The following is a 20,040-nucleotide window of genomic DNA, read 5'->3' on the forward strand; positions in this document are numbered from 1 at the left end:
GACATTTATTTTATCAACAAGTGACATTTGTGTTCATCCTTAAGTATATGAATAATTTGGGGGACAAGCCCCATTTATACTAGTAAAAATGCATTTCTGCTGCACTGAACTTTTTATTTAAGAATAATTATTTATAAAACATTTAATATACTTGTTGTTTTGATCAATCATATATTAATAATTTTAATATTACCAAATCCAAAGAAATTTTTTTAGCATTTAGAGCCTTATATGCAAAACAAAAATTAACTTTAAATTTGTGTATGTGTATATGTGTGTGTGTGTGTGTGTATATGTGTATATATGTGTGTATGTGTGTGCATGTGTGTATGTGTGTGCATATGTGTGTATACATGTGTGTGCATGTGTATGTATATGTGTGTGTTTGTGTGTGTGTATATGTGTGTGTATGTGTGTGCGTATGTGTGTATATGTGTGTGTATACGTGTATGTGTGTACATGTGTATGTGTGTGCATGTGTATGTGTGTGTATATGTGTATGTGTGTATTTGTGTGTGTGCATGCAAAGAGTGATGATCATATAAAAATTCCCAGAGAAACATTCTTTAGGATAAAATTCTGCAGAGAAAATGAATAGAGTTAAACAGGATGTTTCCTGGGAGTGGGAGTGAATGTCTTCAGTGTGAGGAACAAGGGATTTACAGAAACATTAGGTGTGGCAAAGACAAAAGTTTTGTTTGTCCCTCAAAAATTCGCGCTCCCTTCCTACGGTGCAGAGTTGTTTCTGGGAGGCCTGGATGTGTCTGCGGCATCTACATTTCCCAGAGTCCCTTGCATGCTCGGAGACTAGTTCTCACCAGTTTGCTATGAGTAAAAACAACGAGTGTTATTTCCAGGCTGAAATGTTTAAGAAGCAGGTGTACCTTCTCCATTTTTTTCTTCTCCAGTCCACTGGCTGGAAGTGAATGATTCCAAAACCCTTGACTGTGAAGCTAGAGGACAGAAGGCGCCTCGTGGAAACCCGCACAGTGAATACTAGCATTGGATTCTTGTGTGAACGGAGAAAAAAAATTCTCTTGTGTTAAGCCATGGATTTCAAGGTTTATCTGAATCCTCTGATAATCATCCTCGATGATTACAAAGTATCCATGGTTCTAAAAATTACTTCGTGGGTACAGGAGCAAATATATGTGCCAGTACATCAGGAGCTGAGGTGTTGGGGCAAGGAATAGTGATTTTATTAGGAAAGAGCAGACAGATAAGATGGTGGACTAGTGCCCCAAAGAACCATCTTTCCCAAGTTAGAATTCAGGCTTCTTTTATACTAAAATGGGAGGGGGTGTGGTTGGCTGTTGCAAACTTCTTGGTGCTGGAATCCTTTGTTCTTACAGCTGTCCATGTAGGTCTGGTCACAATGTTCCTATCAACCTCCAACAAGACAATTGCTATTTTCTATTCTGCAACTTTTTATCTCTATATGAACTGAAACGTATATACCTTTAAAGGTCAGAGCCTTGAGAATGGGCTCTCCTGTATATTCCAGGTTGTAGGCAACTTTCTTTTACAAAAGTGCAGCACCAGCACGACTAAGCGGGAAACAGAGCACAAAGGTTAGAGTTAAAGGAACAGATCCCAATGTGGAGTCAGGTTTGTTCTTCTCTGTTACATGACTATATGCAGGATAAAATTTTAGTAAGAGGAATCAGAAATCGTGCTAAGAAATTTGAATGGAGCTGTAGGATTAATACAGTTATATAGACAGAAATTCAAAAAGGAAGGAAATCTAGAAGCAAGGGTTGCAGCCAACATGAAAGCAAGGAGCTTTTGAACCCTTTTCCACTTTGATTCACAATAAGAAATACATTTTATATTGAGAATAAGTGCAATTATATACACGAGATGCTTGTTCTATTTTCTATTCATTTTCTCTTTTCTTCTATCATATCCTCTCCAATATGACAGTTTGAAAAACATGGATCTTGGCATATTATAGGAACCATGATAGCCTTTGAAAATGTGTCCCAGGGATCAAGGCATAAAACATCCTTTGTTCACTCTTTCTATGTCTTCCTCCGTAGTGCCTACCTTTCTGTTTTGTTAGCTCAGCATGTGTTCACCACCTTTCCTCCTGGAAACTGTCCCTCTCCTTTCCTTAATCCACAGGGTTCAGGTCAACATCCTGCCCACTCCCCTGTCCTCCACACTTTGGGAGAGGCATGTCATCTGATTCTGGTCAAGGTCTCTCTGACCACAAGGACTGTCTCCGTAGTCAGCACATAAGTTGAGAAGAGGCCAACAGCTCGGTTGCCAAAACCAAGTTCTTGTTTGGCTGGAAGCTGGTGAGAGTCAGTCCGTGGACCCGGGGAGCCGTCATCCGAGGAGGCTACCCAGGAGGGACGCTAACAAAAGGGACGGGATGGAGGAATGCTAGCACTTGTGACCCTGGACCCAGTCACTTTTCCTGAGCCCCAGTAAACTGCCTTTTGAAATTCTAATGTAAGAAAAGAGCTACTTACAAATGATATTTAACTTGTAAAAACAATTAAATTTTTCTTAAAAATGTACATTTCCAGATCTTTTCAGAATCCTAAATTTATGAACAGACAAGGCAAAATTAGACAGAAATTATTATGTAATCACTTGTACTTTAAATGGAACTCCAAGAATCTTAAATTATTTGTATACGGGAAAATTAAGTGTGTTGGACATTTCATGTCATCATCAAATCTAAGTCTTTCAGTTTCCACAAATTTTTAGTTTTGCTGCACTGGGAGTCCTACTTCCTTTATTAAGAAAAAATATGTTTGAAAAAAATTATTTACATTAGTGTTTTCACTGAAAAATTCAATTAAGAAAATGAGAGATTCCCCCCCAAATTTAATATTTACTATTTTCTCAACCAGTATATGGAGATATCATATGAAATTACAGATTATTTAAAGCTATTATAGAAGATATATTTTAATGTAAAATAACTTCTGAAAACATAACTCAGAATTTTTGTTTTAGTTCTAACAGTATTTGGTTTTAAATGTCTGCATAGTTTACTGATTTAAAAACAATAAATCAAAGCACCAAGTATACTGAAGGCTGCCAGTGCAAAGACTTAGCCACAAAGGAGAAGCTTTGAACATTACACTGAAAAAAGAGTAAGATAAATGATATTACTCATACCTATATGAGTGATTAGTCACTGCCACAAGGAATGAACAAGTCTGTCCCTAAATATACAACTTATTTCTCTAAGATGTTCGCTGATGTTCACTTCCTGGTGTTTTTTAAATACGATACATGAGCATCTAGACAACGGTTTCAAATTACTCCTTAAGAGTGAAGGCATTTGTTATCTTTGGCAGAATTCAAACAGAGCAAGATGTGACAGCAACTCCAGCATCCCCAGGCAATCCTTCGTAATCTCACATGGATGGATTCTGCTCCCAGCTGGGAGCTCCGGAGTTAGTAGGCAGAATGAATCACTTCTACACTATTTCTATAAAGAAATGATTGATCCGGAAATCTCGTGCTTTCACTATTATTAGCATTAATTGTTGCCTCCAAATAGTGTTATCCAAAGCAGGTGCATTTAATGATTCTGCCTCAAAATACCTGATGGGGGAAAAGGCTAAACATTGCAGTTGTTTTTGCATCTTGTTTTCATGGCTTTGAGCACCCAGAAACATCCACAGTGAGGCTGTGACAGAACTGGTTTTTTCTCCTCAATAGCTACACAGAAAATACTAACTAACTTCTGGAGATTACGAAAAAAATTTTATTGAAAAGTAAGCACTGCTGAAATCAATACAAATAAACAAAGAAGTAACCTGACAGAAAAATTACATTTGTATACATTTTTCTTAACAAGCTTATCTTAAATACGACATTTTAGGAGCACTAACTACCCTTTTTGCCATAATGATTACAAGTTTCATTCCTGAGATTTCTGGAGTCAAAATTCTTTAAAGTAAGCAAAGAGGAAGGAAATGTTTTCCCCAGCTGGGAGGCTGACCTGTGGATCAACGTCTCAGACAGTTCATTTCTGTCACGTTTCCATACACTAGTTTTCATTTGGGATATATTCACACTGTAATTTATTCCTTACCTACTGTCCCCCAAATGTGCCACATTTTAAGGAGCTGAAACATGGTGCACAAGTAAAAGTTATTGTCACTAAATATTTGCCATTGTAGGTAGTAGCTTCCATCTTTTAAAGTGCGAATATAGCAACAAAATGAGTTTTTAACATCTGGCTTGATTTAAATAACAATTCAAGTATCGCCTTTAAAATGATGTTCTAAGAAACATCAATACTTACGAACACAAATTTAAATATATTTTCCGAAAGGCAGAATATTCCTGGAATATCCTTTGTTTTAATCATTACTTAGACTCTAAAGATCAAAATCTAGCTTTGGTCCATGTCATATTTTTGATGGTTCTTAATTTTTTTTTTAATCCATAGACAACTAATCATTTAGAAAAAATTAACATCAAGTGCATGAAAGCAAGCTTCAAATGGTAACATTTCATTCAAAGAGCTATATTCAAATGAAGATAATGTCTGGCTGTAAGTCATCTGTTCTTATTTGCAGTTAAGGCTGACATGTAAGATGTTCACTGAGTTTTTGTGTGAAATGGGGTTGTATCATAATCTTGAAAATGAATTCCCTTGGAAGCTGTGATCTTCATAATAGCGCCATTCAAAGCATCGTCTTCAATGAGTGTTATTAATCCACTGGCAATCATTGATGGGCTAAAAACAAAGGAAACATCAGGGTTTTAAAACTAAAGAATAAGGCATAATCACACCTCATTTTGCGTTGCTTCTGAAGCGTCTATCATCTGTAACATGTAACATGGAAGTGTAAGTCATGGCGGTTCCTCCAATTTTTATTCAGTTAGATATTTACCAGATTGTGAAGTGAGTGGTAGATTTCCACACCCTACCTTCTGCAATTTTGACAGGAAGGATTCATAAAATTATTATTTACATTGAGAAAGTGATTATTTTTCCCATCTTTATCCTATCAGTAGAATTTAGACTTATCAGATAGAAATGTTACTAGTGCAGAAATAGGAAGAATTGTAGCTAACGTTTATTGAATGTCTATTATTTATCTTTTGCTGTTTTAAGTAACTTACATACATCAACTTAGTTGTGGACTTTCAAAAGTCCCCTAAGTTTGCTTTAGTATTATCCCCACTTTACAGGTGAGAAGACTGAGGTCCATAGAGGTTGATGGGTAAGTTCATGGGTCAGTGTTGGAGGATCTGACCACATGACCTTGTCCTGTGAAAACTCCAGCTGCTCTAACTTAGACGTCATTCCCCAAACACGTGTGTTGGTTAACTGCTTCTTATGAAAGTGGTTGAAGTTAGGGGGCCATGTGAAATTTCACAAAGGGTATATCTGAATATTGCTCGGAACTTAGGCAGATAAGTTATCATTGCTTCCAAAGATAACTAAACATCACCTTTTTCAAAAAAGTATCTGTTATGGTTGAAGGTGTTAATGATGTATTCTCTATATCTAAAAGCAAAATTCAAGACATGTAAGCATATTCTATTCAGAAACTCAGAAAAAAAATATTTTTTCAGAGATTTTTGCCAAACTGAAACTTTGACGCTTGCATTAGTTTCTCACATTTAAAAGCGAATTTTCTCCTTTTTATTGCCTAGGTCTAGATCACGCTTCGCTCCACCTTACAAAGGAAGGCAGGTATGGTTTTACTTACTCCAGAATTCCATAGAATTCCATCATATCCTTGATGTGACCCGTATATTCTATATATTGTCCCATGTTTTCTTCTTTTTCGATGGACTTGAGGATAGGGGTGTTAACAAAGCCCGGGCAAATGACGTTCAGCCTCACACCACTGTTCATGAGATTAGCAGCCATCTGCCAATCAGAAGGAGAAGTTGCAGGTTTCAGGAGTTTTGTATAAACACAGGACAGACTGATAACTAAAGCTAATGGAAAGACTCCGATGTGAAAAGTACTAGCCAGTATACTTTTAGCCATGACAATGACAGCAGCAAGGCTGAAGGGCGGCAGAAAGTAAAAGAACACATACCCAGAGTGCTGAATTAATTCCCCAAAGCCTCACCTAATTAATTTCTAAAAAAAATCAACATGACCGGGCAACTCCTGAAAATGCTGGATGATCTAAGCTGCTCTTACCTACTAAACACAGCAGGAAACTCAGGCTTAAATAGCATATAGTGAAAAAGAATATGAAAAGGAATATATGTATGGATGAGTAGGACCGAACCACCATGCTGTACACCAGAAATAACACAACATTGCAAACCGACTCTACTTCAATTAAAAGAGGGTGAAGGTGGAGGGATAAATTGGGAGATTGGGATTTGTAGATACTAACTACTATATATAAAATAGATAGACAACAAGGTCCTCCTGCACAGCACAGGGAACTGTACCCAATACCGTGTAATAGTGTATAATAATGAAAAGGAATCTGAAAAGGAGTAAATGTGTATGTATAACCGAACCACCATGCTGTAACTGGAAACTGACACAGCGTTGTAAACTGACTAGACTTCAATTTTAAAAAATGCTGAGGTTTAAAATTGATATCCTAAGTTTTCTTTCAAATTGGAGCTGTACAGCAGAGAATATTTGCTTAAAATATACTGTTAGTGGGAAGTTCTAGGACTCTGATTCTAAAGGCACTCTTAGTACCTGCACCGTCTGAAAGACAGTTTTAAGTATTTTCAGACTAACGTTCTTTGGTTTAATTTTCAACCCATGGGTTTTATGTGAACTCTGTGTAAAACAAAGTGTAAGCCAATTACTTGTGGATTCCATCTGCTTTCTGGCTAAAATTTATCTGTAGCCCCCAACATCAACACGTGTGGTGCTTTCAAGGTTATCTGAGGACAAGCACAGAGGAGTGAGAAATTCGAGCTGCCGGATGTGGACCAAGGTCAAACAAGACGATGCTCTCTGCCTGCTCGTTTCAGCTCTCATACCATAAATAAGTGTCCTTTTTGCCCTGCTTGTCCATGTTTTTCCTCATCTTTGTGCTTTTTGCTGGCGATTCTGCTGTTTGAAATGCCCTCCCAGCACAGTGCTGATGTGCTGTCTAGTGTTTCTAAGTACAAGAAGGCTGCGATGTGCCTTATGGAGAAATTCGGTTGTTAAGAGACGCTTCCCTTCAGGCACGAGTCATAAATGCTATTGGCCATGTTAATACAATACATATTAAACACAATACATGTTAAGTAAGGTATCTTTAAGTAGAAATACATGTAAAACGAGGTTATGTGCTGCATGGCTGATCAAAGCGTTGTGACCAGAGGCCTGACCTTCCCCTCCGAGCAGCAGTTCAGTGTTCTCTAATTCAGTGTTGGCAAGTGACTGTGCAGAATGTAACTGAAAAATAGTGAACATCAACTGTACAGCGTTCTAGTCTGGTAATCGGAAATACAAAATTTCTGGTCTTTAAGATTTCCCTTGCATTGTCATGGCATCATGTGTTCATTAAAAGTTGTGTTAAAGATGAAGTCTTTGCAAATTAAACGGGAATTTCCAGTCCATTTAAATCAAGAGTGTGAGAGCTGCTTATCTCCCTTTCTGAGGCAATGCTGGCTGCTCCCATGTCACCTGCTTTCTCTGTGCCTGGCGTGTCTGGTGTCCCCTTCACCCGGCCCCTCTCTCTGTCTCATCTAGATGAAGCATTGCAAGGGGGTCCCCTGACTGTTCTTTCCTCTTCTGCACTTGTCCTAATTTTAACATTCTCTAAATGGTGGGCGGAATGGGCTTCTTCAAATGGAAATAGGATCTTGTCACTGCTGTGCAGGAAAGACCCCTTGATGGCCACACTCAGAATAAAACCCAAGCTCATGGCCGCGGCCCAGAAGCCACCTTTGGTCTGACTCCTGTTTTCATCTCCAGTCATTCCTCGTCCTACTTTCCTCTTGCTCAGCAGGCTCTGTTCAAGCTGCCCCTTTTGGTTTTTTTTCCTTTTTCCAGTTTTTATAAAAAGGCAAGCATTCTCACCTCTTGCTGTCAATGCATGTGGTCCATGAGGTCCAAACTATTTCTCTAAGCTCTGCACTCTTTCACGCTAGGTCTCCATGGAGACAGCTTCCGTGATGGCCCTACTGGGTAAATGTCAGCCCCGCCCCTCCTGCCTTCCTCTAGCATCTCACTCGGTTTTATCCTATCTTCAGTGACAAGCAATGCCTGAAACACACTGCCTATTCCACTGAAGGAAGTCTGAAGTTAATAACTTTTCCATTTGGAGTCCTTTTGAAAATAAAGACTATCTCCCTCTTATTTATTCTTAAGGATACTTTTTCAGTAACCTATCTGTGTTTAGAATCTACTTGGCTTTGTGACCAGTGGTAAAGTGCGTGCTTAGCATGCACGAGGTCCTGGGTTCAATGCCCAGTACATCCATTAAAATAAATAAATAAATAAACCTAATTACCAACCCCCCCCCCAAAAAAAAGAATCTACTTAATTTTAAAACTTATCTATCTATTCTACATTTGGTCCTTTATGTGATCTGAACACTATTTTTAATAATAAATATTGAAGCATAAGCTTTCTATCTTTAACCCAGAGGTCCTGAATTCAGCCTCTACCCCCGTCTACTTTGCAGACCGCGTGCTGCGCACGTGCACAGAAAGAGGACAAGGGACACTGGGGTTGTTGCGTCCTCACCGCCGCCGAGCGTGTGAATCCGATTATGCCGTGTTTCGAAGCACAGTAAACAGGCTGCTGGGCCACAGGCATGAGCCCTGGAACAGACAAAGAAGAGGTAACATCAATTTTGCTAAGAAATAAGCAGACAAACCCCAACAGTCGCTATGACAATGAGCCATTTGCATCTGTGCCATTTTATGATTTAGTCTGGAAAATACACTAAGATAACCACCAGGCAACTTTGTAAAGCTCACTAGTCCTAGCCCAGTTCATTCCTCCCGTGACCTGGACCACACTGCCCAGCACGTCTGGTAGGTAAGGCACAGCCGAGGGAGGCATCCAGGAGTGACGGGTGAGTTCTTCTGCCTCCCTGATGAAGTCAAGAGACGGCGATGCTATCTAAGACACAGAAAGTCATCTTGAAATCCAGCAGGCTACTACCCAATGTTCAGTTTTTAAGTGTGGATTTTAAAAACTATGTATTCTAGCTTTTTAATGCTTCCAAGGAATTTAAATTACTTAAGAGGGATCTGGAGATGATTAATTGTCTCCACTACCCCTTGCTAAGCATTTCCCTGTCACCAATGGCACTGCAAGATGCCTCTCAGTCTTTAAGAAAATTCAAAGTTAACTTCTTTTGATTCTAAACTGTACGCGATGCCTGGATCTTGGCACATCCCATGACTTAGGAAAGGAAAACTGGAAATAAAAATGTATGCTCCTATTTCATTTCCTTTCATAATTATGGCCCCAACAACAGAATTCAAGCAGCTTTAGAACTGGTTTCATTTTCCATATATACCCAATAGTAACTGTTCAAAAAATGATTAAAGTCATGGCCTGGAAAAAACGTACTATTGTAGAAGTACAGCACATTTTCTCCCCGATCTCCTAGCCAGCCCCATGCCACCGCCTTCTCCCACCCCACCCCGAGCCACAGAAATAAAACAAGAAAAATAAATTTTACTGTACTTATTATTACCATCAGGCTTATTTCTCACAACTGTCAATTCTTTCTCTCCATCAACAGCGACACTTCTAACTCAAGCCATGTGTACATTTCAGTTTTGAACTAATTTCTTGAATGAACTCGTTCTACACCATTTTTAAAACCTGTGAGTTCTTTGAGTCAAGGAACAGCGATCCATGATTACTATAATGTTATTAATATCAAATGTCATAGTAATAATACTAAATGATTCTGCTGAGACGTGCTCATCTCCACCCAGCTAACGAGTCCCAGAACGCCACCAAGGGTGAGCGTGCTGTGCCAAAGTTCAGCAGTAAATGCAGACCTTAACCACTCCCTGGGTGCCTGCCAGGTCTCAATTTATGAAGTATGTTTGCTCAAGAGCAGTTTAAATCCCTGAGGATGGTAGATCACACACAGTGCGTCCACCCAACGATCTCAAAGAGCTGCAACATGCGGTTCTCTTCTTGTTTTGTTTTGTTTTTTAGGTTAAGTAAAATGTGTAAGTCAATTAAGTTTGTCGGTGTCAGTCAACAGGAATTCATGATGCCTGCACAGGATACACAGGTGTATGAGGAGTTCGAGGCAGAGAGAATAAACAGGTGCAGCCGGGCGTTGCTGTTTCTTGTTCTCGTAAGTTAGTCACTGTTTCACCCTCTCCTTAAACATTTATGAGACCGAGGCTGTGGTTGGAGCTGGTGTTCACAGACTGCAGGAAATGCACTGGAAACCTTAATCAGAGGTGAGCTAGCTGACAGTCACAAACAGCACAAGGGCGCTGTTCACAGATACAGCCAGAGATGAATCTGGAATGAATTTTTGTTCCGTACGTGGAGGTACTGAACTTCTTCTGAGCCCAAGCTAGTTCAAAAATGTCACAGTAGTGAAATAAATCACTGTTGTGTTGGTTCCATTTAAGAAGCAAGTGCAAAACATACACTTCCTTTTAAAGGTGGAACTGTAAATGCAATCAGAATGGTGAAGAATTTGTTTGCATTCTCAGAGTGGTGCTTAGTTTTATGAATCTTGCAAGACTCCAGTGACATTTTCCCTGGTAGCCTGCAAACTGTCTCCTCCTGCAATTACTTTCTGGTGTTAGATCAAAGGCTGCATAAATCAGTTTCAGACATTCAGAAACCAAGCATCCTTTAAAAAAATTTTTTTAAAGCTTTGTGGTATAATCGGCATACAATAAACTGTATTTATTTAGTGTGTGGTTTGATAAGTTTGGGCAATGGTATACACCCATAAAACCACGACCACAATCAAGATAATGACTGCATCCATTCCCTAAAAGTTTCCTCGGGCCGCTTTGTCATCCCTTCCTTCTGCCTTTCCCCACTCTCTCGGCAACCACAGCTCTGCCTTGTGTCACTATAGATTAGTTTGCCTTTTCTAAAGTTTTATATAAATGTAATCAGACAGTGTACGCTTCTTTGTCTGACTTCTTTGACCCAGGATAATTCTAATGGGATTCATCCATGTTGTACTGTGTATCAATAGCTCATTTCTTTTTTTTTCTGAATACCATCTACTGTAAGACTGCATCTATCAATCGCACATACATTCCTCTTTTGATAGGGATATTCAGTCTGGGGGTATTACAAATAAAGAGAATTCTATTTTTCAATTATTCTATTTAGACAAGTTATAGTTCACTTAGTTCAACAAAGAGTTTTTTTCTTTATCTCTCCACTACAGGTAGATTCTAAGTGTTGCTTCTTTTGTCTTGAGCAGGTAAAGACTTGCAGTGCTTTTTCCCCGACTCGTCACCAGACTTTCATTGTAGACATTTCCTATCTCCCTCAGTTTGCTGCTTTGAAAAGGGAGGCTAAAGGGAGAGAAAAAAGCTTTTTTTTTTTTTTTAAGGGTTTTGTTTTTCTTTTTGATAATGACTTTTGTTGCAGTGGAAATGTCTCAGAAATCCAACAGTTTCTATTGGATCTCAAGACCCCACTTTGCCCACACTAGTGTAACATTACTGCTGGTCAACTCCAGCACTCGTCTCACCTCTGTTGCTAACCTTAGACCCGCAGCACCAACGTACCACGTTGTTTCCATGTGCTGATTCAAATAAAAAGCCGTCCCGAGGCTGGTAATCAGGGTCAGTGCATAGAATTGTGCGGGGGGTGTACGGTATGACTCTGGGGACACCACTCACACAGTAATTTGTGGAAATTGTGCCCCCCGAAGTTTCCACAGTTTACAACCTGCACAATTTTACACAGAAACCCTCCGTGGTAGAGGAGGACGACCAAATAAAAGAGACTGAGTAGGAAGATGACAAACTCAGCATCACGTAGAAATTAAAGACGGAAGTACTCCAAGAGCCTAGAGTGGTCACAGTTACAAGTGCGAAAATCAAACAAGAATCACTTTTCTTTGAGATATTAACACAGCTCAAAATCACACGTCCAAAAATAGGACCTCTCTTGGTTTCCCATCTTTCTCCCGCTATGTCTCCATTTCTCAACAAAAGGTTCTCAAAAGAGGCACTGTGTTTGCTGTCTCCACTCTCCCCAACTCCCATGGGCCCCGCAGCTCACTCTAACCATGCTTTCATCTGACCAGTCAGTCCAGTCAAAGATCTCGTGGCGGCTGCCAGTGACCAAGGGCTCCCTAAGGTTCAATCTCATCTTCCTTTTATTTGATACCTTCTTCAGTGGCGACCAACCCAGTTAACGATGCTCTCCTTGAAATGCTTCCCTCTTTGCTCTGATGGCCTTCTTCCTCACACTCACTGGCAGCTCCTCCTCCCTGACCAGATGCAGAAATACACTGTGGGACCCAAGGGCTGGCCCTGATCCTTTGGTTTTTTAGGCACACTCTTTCCCTAGGTGACCTTGTCTACTCCTGTGGATGAAATGCATTCTCTCAATATCCCTCTCTCTCTCTTTCTCTGTCATACACACACAGACACAAACACACGGTTTTCAAATTTAAATTCCAGCTCTCCAGCCAAGATCTCTTACTCTGTCTTGAGAATTCCTGTTAGCTTTCTTCCCTTGAAATACAGTATTTGCTAAGTCAAAAGGTTTTACAGGAATGAGTTCATTTTAGAAATATGTTTGGTAACAATTGAGTGCCAAATATAACGAAAACATGTTTTAAATAGTTAGTTGAAATGTATAAAACCAGTGGGAGGATCGCCATTTTAGCAGAATGTTATTTCTTATACTATTTAATCATTTAAAAATGTCCTTTTAATTGAATTTGTCAAGAGGGATTAAGCACGGTAGTTTGGACTTTGGGTGCCAGACTGGCTGAACTCAAATCCTGAATCCATCACCGTGAGCAATGTCACCTTTGGAGAAGGTACCGCTGTGTACCATGGAGTTTTTCTTCAAACCACTCTGGAAGGAGCTAAGTTACATAAAATACTTCAAACAATGTCTGGCACAGAATAAACACTATTGTTGGCTATTATTTTTATTCAAATGTAAATTAAACATTTTTCCTTAAGATGAAACATCTCATATCCACAGCTAAATTTATCATTTTCATATGTCTCTTTCCATCTGCTAAATAAAATTACCTTGTTATTTGCCTCTTTTTTAACCATAAAATAAAATCCAGTGAGCAAACAAAAAAACAGATGAAATATCTCAGTCTTGTTTTATTGATTTATTTACTTGTTTATCCACATTGTACCTTTTAATGAAATATATATATATATAGTTTTTTTTTTTTTTTTTTTGCACTAGAATGCCCCAAGTCTGGTACAGCATCCTAACTTGGTTTGGTTTCTGAACCTTGGCAAACTGGACTGTTGCTAAACCAAATTGAAAAGTATTTTATAGAGGGGCATTCAATTAAGAACTATGTATTTAGAACTTTTAAGTCCAAAGAATAATGAAGTAGTATTTTTAATGCACTCTATTGAAATGTGTAACTGAATGGGAGGCCCCCTGGCGCAGGGGGAGGGTGGAACTTTGCTGGTTGACCAGTCAGATCACCTCATCTGTCTGCAAAATTAGTCCTGCTAGTATAATGCCTTTTGGTCCTGTTGCTGGAATGAATCTAGATTTTTCTAAATCTTGCAAATTGATTCCCATATGCATAGGGAAATTGTCACGTTAAAGGATTTACAGACAACAAAGGATTGTGACAATGAGAGGGCAGTCTCTAAAGAAATGTCATTTTGTTTAATGTTGTGCTCAAAAATGGATGCCTTATATTTAAAACATTAGGAATAAATTTTTTCAATACTTATTTATTCCAGGCCCAGCAGTGTGCAAGTTTACTTAGAGAATTGCTAAATGGTTCTCTCCGAAATATAACATGTCTAATAGTGGCAAGTCTATGTCCATCATAACTGTAGGTTTAGAAAAAATAATATCAATGGAGGGAGAAATTCTACCCACAAAACAGAATATTTTCTACAACCACTCAGAACAGTAACACCAAATGACGCCGACTGATGAGATAATTATCAAAAAAATTAAATGCCTGAAAATTGCACATGTGATTATAGAACAAAGAGATCATTTAGAAAAGTAAAATATAATTTCCATGTCTGCATTAGTTCCTCTATCTTTAATATTCTTTTTACTCATACTTACAAAAGGTAACTTTAATATCTACCTCTCATAGAGGGTAAAAAGCTCAGAAAAAATTTGTGCAAAAAACTGAAATCTGAGGGGGAAGGGTATGGCTCAGTGTAGTGTGTGCCTGGCATGCACGAATTCCTGGGTTCCACCCCCAGTATTGCCATTAACATAAACAAACAAACAAACAAGTTTGATTACCTTCCCCCATCAAAAAAAAGAAAAAAGAAAAAAAGACCAAAAAAAAAAAAAGGAATCCCTGAAATCTGCTCAGACGGCAATTGTACTGAAATCTTCGAACATATCCTTTATTTAAATGGATCATGTGAAATAGACTATACAGGAATGCTAAATAAATTCAATTTAGGAAAATAAGTTGAGACTTTAAGGGTACTGATCTTGGCCTGATAAAAACTTGAGCTCAGCAACTGTGCCAAAAAACAGGAACTGAAATCCCTAACATCTTCACAATCAAGAAACTGCCCATTGTTCTGCTTTTAACCATCACTTCTCTAACATGGGGGGGAAAGAGAACTGGTGAGAATTTGTTTACCTATGTTGGTGCAGAATGCTGATCGCACTGACCAGCGGACTTCCTCATCCTAAGATTTCCCACACAAGCGAACACCGTATCTGATGCTGATTTTTACCCTGAGTCTCCAGTTTGCCATTAACAAATTATGTTTTAACGTGTGACATGACATAAAAAGTGGCATCAGTTTCTACAAAACTGCTCCCTCCTCTGTGATTAGGAAAATCTGTGCGGAAAGGTAGTTCCGAGAGCACCGGCCAGGGATGGTTCATTCTGAGAAAGTTGTCCCTGATGTTCCAGCAAAATCTCCCTTCCTGAAAGTTCAGTTATTGCTTCCGCTGTGACCTCACGACACTGAGATGAACTTTCTTAGCCACTTGAAGAATGTCCCTGTGCAAACTAGCGGCTGGTTCCCTAAAGCGTGGGCCAAGGACCCACATCAGAATTGCAGGACCCACCCCAGACTTACTGAGTCAGAACCTGCCTTTGAACAAGTCCATAGGCGATGTCTCTCATGTTGACTCCTAGAAGACTATTCATTTTCCTAACAGTCTTTTTTCCCCACAGTGGCTAGGAAACCCTAAATCTTTGATCCATTCCTCAAAAGGCCAATTTGATAAATATTTCACCTTTCCTCCTGATTCCTTCTAGTGCATGTCTTCTTAATAACTCGGAGCCAGAAGACAGAAAAATGGAAACCATGAAGACTTTTGCTGCCGGGACTAAATGAGAGAGACGGGCCACATATTCATACAGCTGGCATCTGACCTGTGAAGATCCAGAGAATGTGGATCCATCCATTCTATGATCCGCACTAAAATACAGCAACATAAAATTGCTTTTATTACTAATTCTCAATGCAAATTTTCCAAGTTATGAAGCCTCTTGGAGATGAGTTATGCATCTATAAATTGGAGACCATTAAATTGCCTTCTCTTGTAGGGATTTGTGAAAGTTAAATGTGATGTCATAGAGCCAATACTTTCGCACAAGGCCTGGAACCCAGCAGTTGCTACATAGCCCTTCCTTACAGCAAGAGAAGTTGCAGAGGGTTGTACCACGTGGAAGGAAAGGGATCAGTTTCAGCTTACCCGAAATTTCTGGTCTGTTGTCCAGTCCAACCACCACGCTTCAGGTCACGTGAGTCCCAACACCTTGCACCTCGCACCACGCTTCTGTTTAGTCCATGCCATGCTAACTATTTAGTTCTGCCATGTTGATGAGAGACCCTGACATATAGCTCTTGGGCTGGAAACCTGGCCAATGACTTTCATATTCCCATTTCCTTTCTCTCAATGTTCAACATGTTTGTTGAACTTGAATGTGTTAGTTAAATTGGTCCTAACTTGAACTCCTCCACCTTCACACGAAACACAGGCTAATTACATCATAGACACGACTTAGAGCTCAAGAGAGTATGTCACTGGGCTGGCATTTAAGACATGCTCAAAAAAATTCTAAGATTTTCAAGTATATTCTTGAGTCTCTAATGTTTTCAGTTCAGAGTAAATGTGACTTTCATGGTGCATCTCGCAAAGTGCCACCAAGTGACTTATTCTTGAGGCACAGAGGACGCCCCCGGCAAACACCAAGACCTCAGTAGCCAAGCAGGTGGGAGCCGGGTTGGTGGACAGACTCCCTTTCCTGAGACAATTACTCTTCCTTTCCCACCGTTTGCAGTGACTTCAGTATATAAAAAGCACACTTGACTCATGAGATGTCTCATGGGAGCCAGGTTGCTTGGTTCTCTACATTAAACCAGACTTCTCTCTTCTCTGTTGTTCAACTTTTTCTTTTTTACTAGTTAAGGATGGATGTAGCAAAATGAGGACAGGTTTACATATGATGTCTGCAGACAACAACTCATGCAGAAGAGTCTGTGTGGTTAACAGTGGTGGGGACAACTTCCAAGGCGCCAGCCTGAAAGACAGCCTTCCCTCGGTACAGCGAGGAATCAGTCTCCACTTTAACTGCTCCTCTGTTTGTTAAACTTATTAATTGCATCTGATATTTGGTCTGCGTCAGTGGTCATTACTCATTAACTTCTCTGCCCAAGCCAGTGCGTCAACTTGAGGTTTTACTATGACAGTAGAGGGTTCCACCAGACCTGTGCAAGCGACCATGAGGATGGACTCATGGGTTGAATATTACCCACCCTTCCTTCAACACAGCGAGCAGGAGGGGGGAAATCAGAAAAACCTGGGAGGAAGGGATGTTTGGAAAAGATGGGAAGAAAGCATTATAAATCCTTCCCCTACAATTTTATTTGTCAATTATACCTCGTGTAAGCTGAGGAATTAAAATAAAGAAATCCTTTGACTCGCACAACTCCTCAAAGACTTTTTTCGTCATCTGACCTCCGCCAACATGCTAGACTTCAAGGGTACAGAATTGCTGATAACATTTTTGAGGAAAGCGTGAAGATTTGAGACGTCCACACTTCTCTTCTTCTACTATTACAAAATCCTGAATTATTTTTTTATCAAACTAATCTCACGATGGGAAGGACAGAAGAAGCTCTTGGTGAGTGGATAAAATACAAGACAATATGTATTAATACTCTTTTTGAGAGGAGAGCCTTATCTGTCACCTCAGTGACAATTTTCTTTTTAATTCTGAAATTTTTTTTAATGCACAAAAAGAACATTGCAGAAACGGAACAAATACTGACTTATTAAGGATGAAGCGCTGTGGGTGGGAGGAGAGGTCGCCGGGTCTGTCTGGATTGGCCACTGGCAACAAGGAGACAGTGTGTCAAGGTGTGGAGGCGGGCATCAGGACGGTGCCGCACCAAGCACAAAAGACAGAGACCAGCTACTTAATCGTTACAAACAGCTACCCGGCCTGTCGGGAGACATCAGGGGAAGAACCACTTTGGATGGCTCTGATGTTCATCAGCTTGTAAGAGCGCCAGAAAGGTCACTTAAAGCCCAAATGGTCTCATGTTGCATTTATAGCCATGCGCTGTTTTATCCGCATGATCAGAGAAGGAGCCATGCCTGGTTTCAGACAGGGGCTCAGAGATAGGGGAGGTGCTCATTCACTCCCAGGGTGGGTACTTTGATCGAGCCAGCCCTTGGCCAAGAGAGCCAAGTGGATGTCCAGCTATAACCCCCAAGCTGCCCTCCCTACGACGTGTTCTGACTCGTGACGTTGGCAAGCTCCCACAAGACATCCAGGGCTTTACCCCGTGTGCGTCAAGTAGGGTGAAAGCTTAAACTTCGGCCGAAGGTTTAGTAAGTAGTCTAGAGATTAAAAGAGTGCCCAGGAGGCCTGAGGATGCTAGCAAGTCGCACTGGCTTAATCAAGTTACAGGAATTCAGCTTGTTTTGCTTTACAGCTAGGCTAGGATAGGCACGGAAAGAGAGACTGACAAACTGACAGAAGGAAGAGTGAGATCTTCTAGCCGCTAAGACAGAGGGGATGTCGTATCAGGCTGCTGGCGTGAGAATTTCAGCTCTATTGCTTCCTCGTGGTATAAGATTGCGCAAGATACTGAAAGTCCCCTGCCTTGGTTTCCTATCTGCAAGATGGAGATTAGGAGGTCTACTTCCCAGGGCTGTGAAGAGTGTTAAATGAGATAACGCACTCAGTGTTTAAAACGCTTATCATGTAAACTGAGTGCTCAGTGAATGTGATTAGCATGTATTTAAGTATTTTTTTATTGGATAAAAGCCAGGACTACATTGCCTTTCTCTGTTCAGGCTCTCTGGGGCAAGTAAGCCTCTTCTGGTGCAGACTTTCTCCTGGCAAGTCCCAAACTCATCCAGCCCCAAGGCCTTCCTGCCTGAGAACGAAATCAGCTTGTCCGAGGGCACAAGCACAAGGGCCTCTCTGTCCAGTGTTCGCGGGTCTCCAAGCGGTACTGGCCTCTCAGCCTCAAGGCAGAACCCATTCCACCAACTCTCCATCACCACCCAGAGCCTTTTTTCCACATTTATGTTTTTTAAAAAAAATTTAACATTTCTTCTTATTTTTCCAATCATACACACACACACACACACACACACACACACACACACACACACACACACACACACACATATATGTTATGATTTCATTTCAAAATAGTGTAGACTTAGCCTTGACAATTTGCCTTTAGGGTTCCAGCCTCCCAGAATCTTGACTTCGGTCCTCTCTGGGGCCAAATATCTCTTTCAAGTCTTGTCTTTGCTTTCACCTGTTAATATACTCTCAGCCTTGAAATGCTATAATTCATAAGTAGATGTCATATTAAGAAAAATCAGATTAACAAGATTTACCCTGAACCACTTACAGAACTAGGTCTGTTAACTCTAGGGAGGTCATTTTGACTTGAAGCAACCCCGAAAATGAGACCCGAGTTTATTTTTGAGACGCTCTGAAGGGGGAGATGTCTAAGCTGCCACCAGTACCGGGCTCACAATGGACCACCTGACAATGATTCCCAGAGGAACGAGAAAAACACTGGGCATCAGAGAGGCTAGCGTTGTTCAGGTACCTCCAAGCCTACCTCCCCCGGTGCTCCTGGAGCCGGGAGGTGGAGGACCAGGTCGGGGTTTGGGGGGGCACCTAGTCCGCAATCACCACACTGACCGAAACGAACCGGATAACTGAGGGAAGTCGCACTGTTTTTGGACACAAATGGTTTAGACTTGCCATCCATATTGGCCAGGCGTCTCAAACTTCATGATTTCACTTTAACGACCCAAGAACCATTAATGATATTTTTTCTCCCTAGAATTTTAAAAGTTAAGTCTTTGGGCAAAGTTGCTCCAAAAGTTCCTGCCAAAGGTTTATAGCTAATACTGAGTAATATGATGTCAGCTGAGAGTAAATCACACTGCCCCGAATAAAGCCCACTTTGGACTGCATGTTGTGGCAAAAATGAGTAGCTTGCCACTGCAATCCATCCTTGGGCACGCAGCTAGGCTGCGCTTCCCAGACTCCCTCCCCATCGCTGGGTGAGCCATGAGGTCAGACCCTACATGGAAGGTGAGCAGAGTGAGGTTCACCACGATCGGGCTGGGGCTCAGAACCCTGTGCCCCCTCAGCGTTCCCCTCCTCTTTCTGCTGGAGAGAAAGGAATCTCCCAGTGCCAGCACGACCTTGGATGCTCTGTGCTGAAGAGCCTCCGCCAGCCTGGTTTCCCAAATGACTACGTACACAAGAGGTTCCCTGCAGCCAAGATCTCGCCCTGGGCTGATGCCGTGAGTGGGGAATAAGCTGATGCTACATTTAAGCCCTTGTCGTTTGGGTCTATTTATTATAGCAGTTTAGCACTGACGGGGGCAGAATATGCCACCCCAAAACACGTCACTTGGGCAGAAGGGTTATTTTGAACTAGAGGCACCTGTCAAACAGCAGGTGCAAGGAGGGC

General features: G+C 40.7%; 1 protein-coding gene across 1 annotated transcript in view; it reads right to left on the reverse strand.

The window, feature by feature from the left end:
• Positions 1–3,710: 3,710 nt before the first annotated feature.
• The window catches only part of HPGD (15-hydroxyprostaglandin dehydrogenase), a 28,746-nt gene continuing 12,416 nt past the window's right edge, over positions 3,711–20,040 (reverse strand). The window contains exons 5-7 of the mRNA XM_032470803.1: positions 8,651–8,727; positions 5,694–5,857; positions 3,711–4,711 (exon numbers count right to left, since the gene is read on the reverse strand). Of these exons, the coding sequence (XP_032326694.1) occupies positions 4,573–4,711; positions 5,694–5,857; positions 8,651–8,727 (380 nt within the window). The 3' untranslated portion in view covers positions 3,711–4,572. The remainder of the gene's footprint in view (positions 4,712–5,693; positions 5,858–8,650; positions 8,728–20,040) is intronic.

This window comes from Camelus ferus, chromosome 31, assembly GCF_009834535.1.
Source record: "Camelus ferus isolate YT-003-E chromosome 31, BCGSAC_Cfer_1.0, whole genome shotgun sequence".
NCBI classification, from domain to species: domain Eukaryota; kingdom Metazoa; phylum Chordata; class Mammalia; order Artiodactyla; family Camelidae; genus Camelus; species Camelus ferus.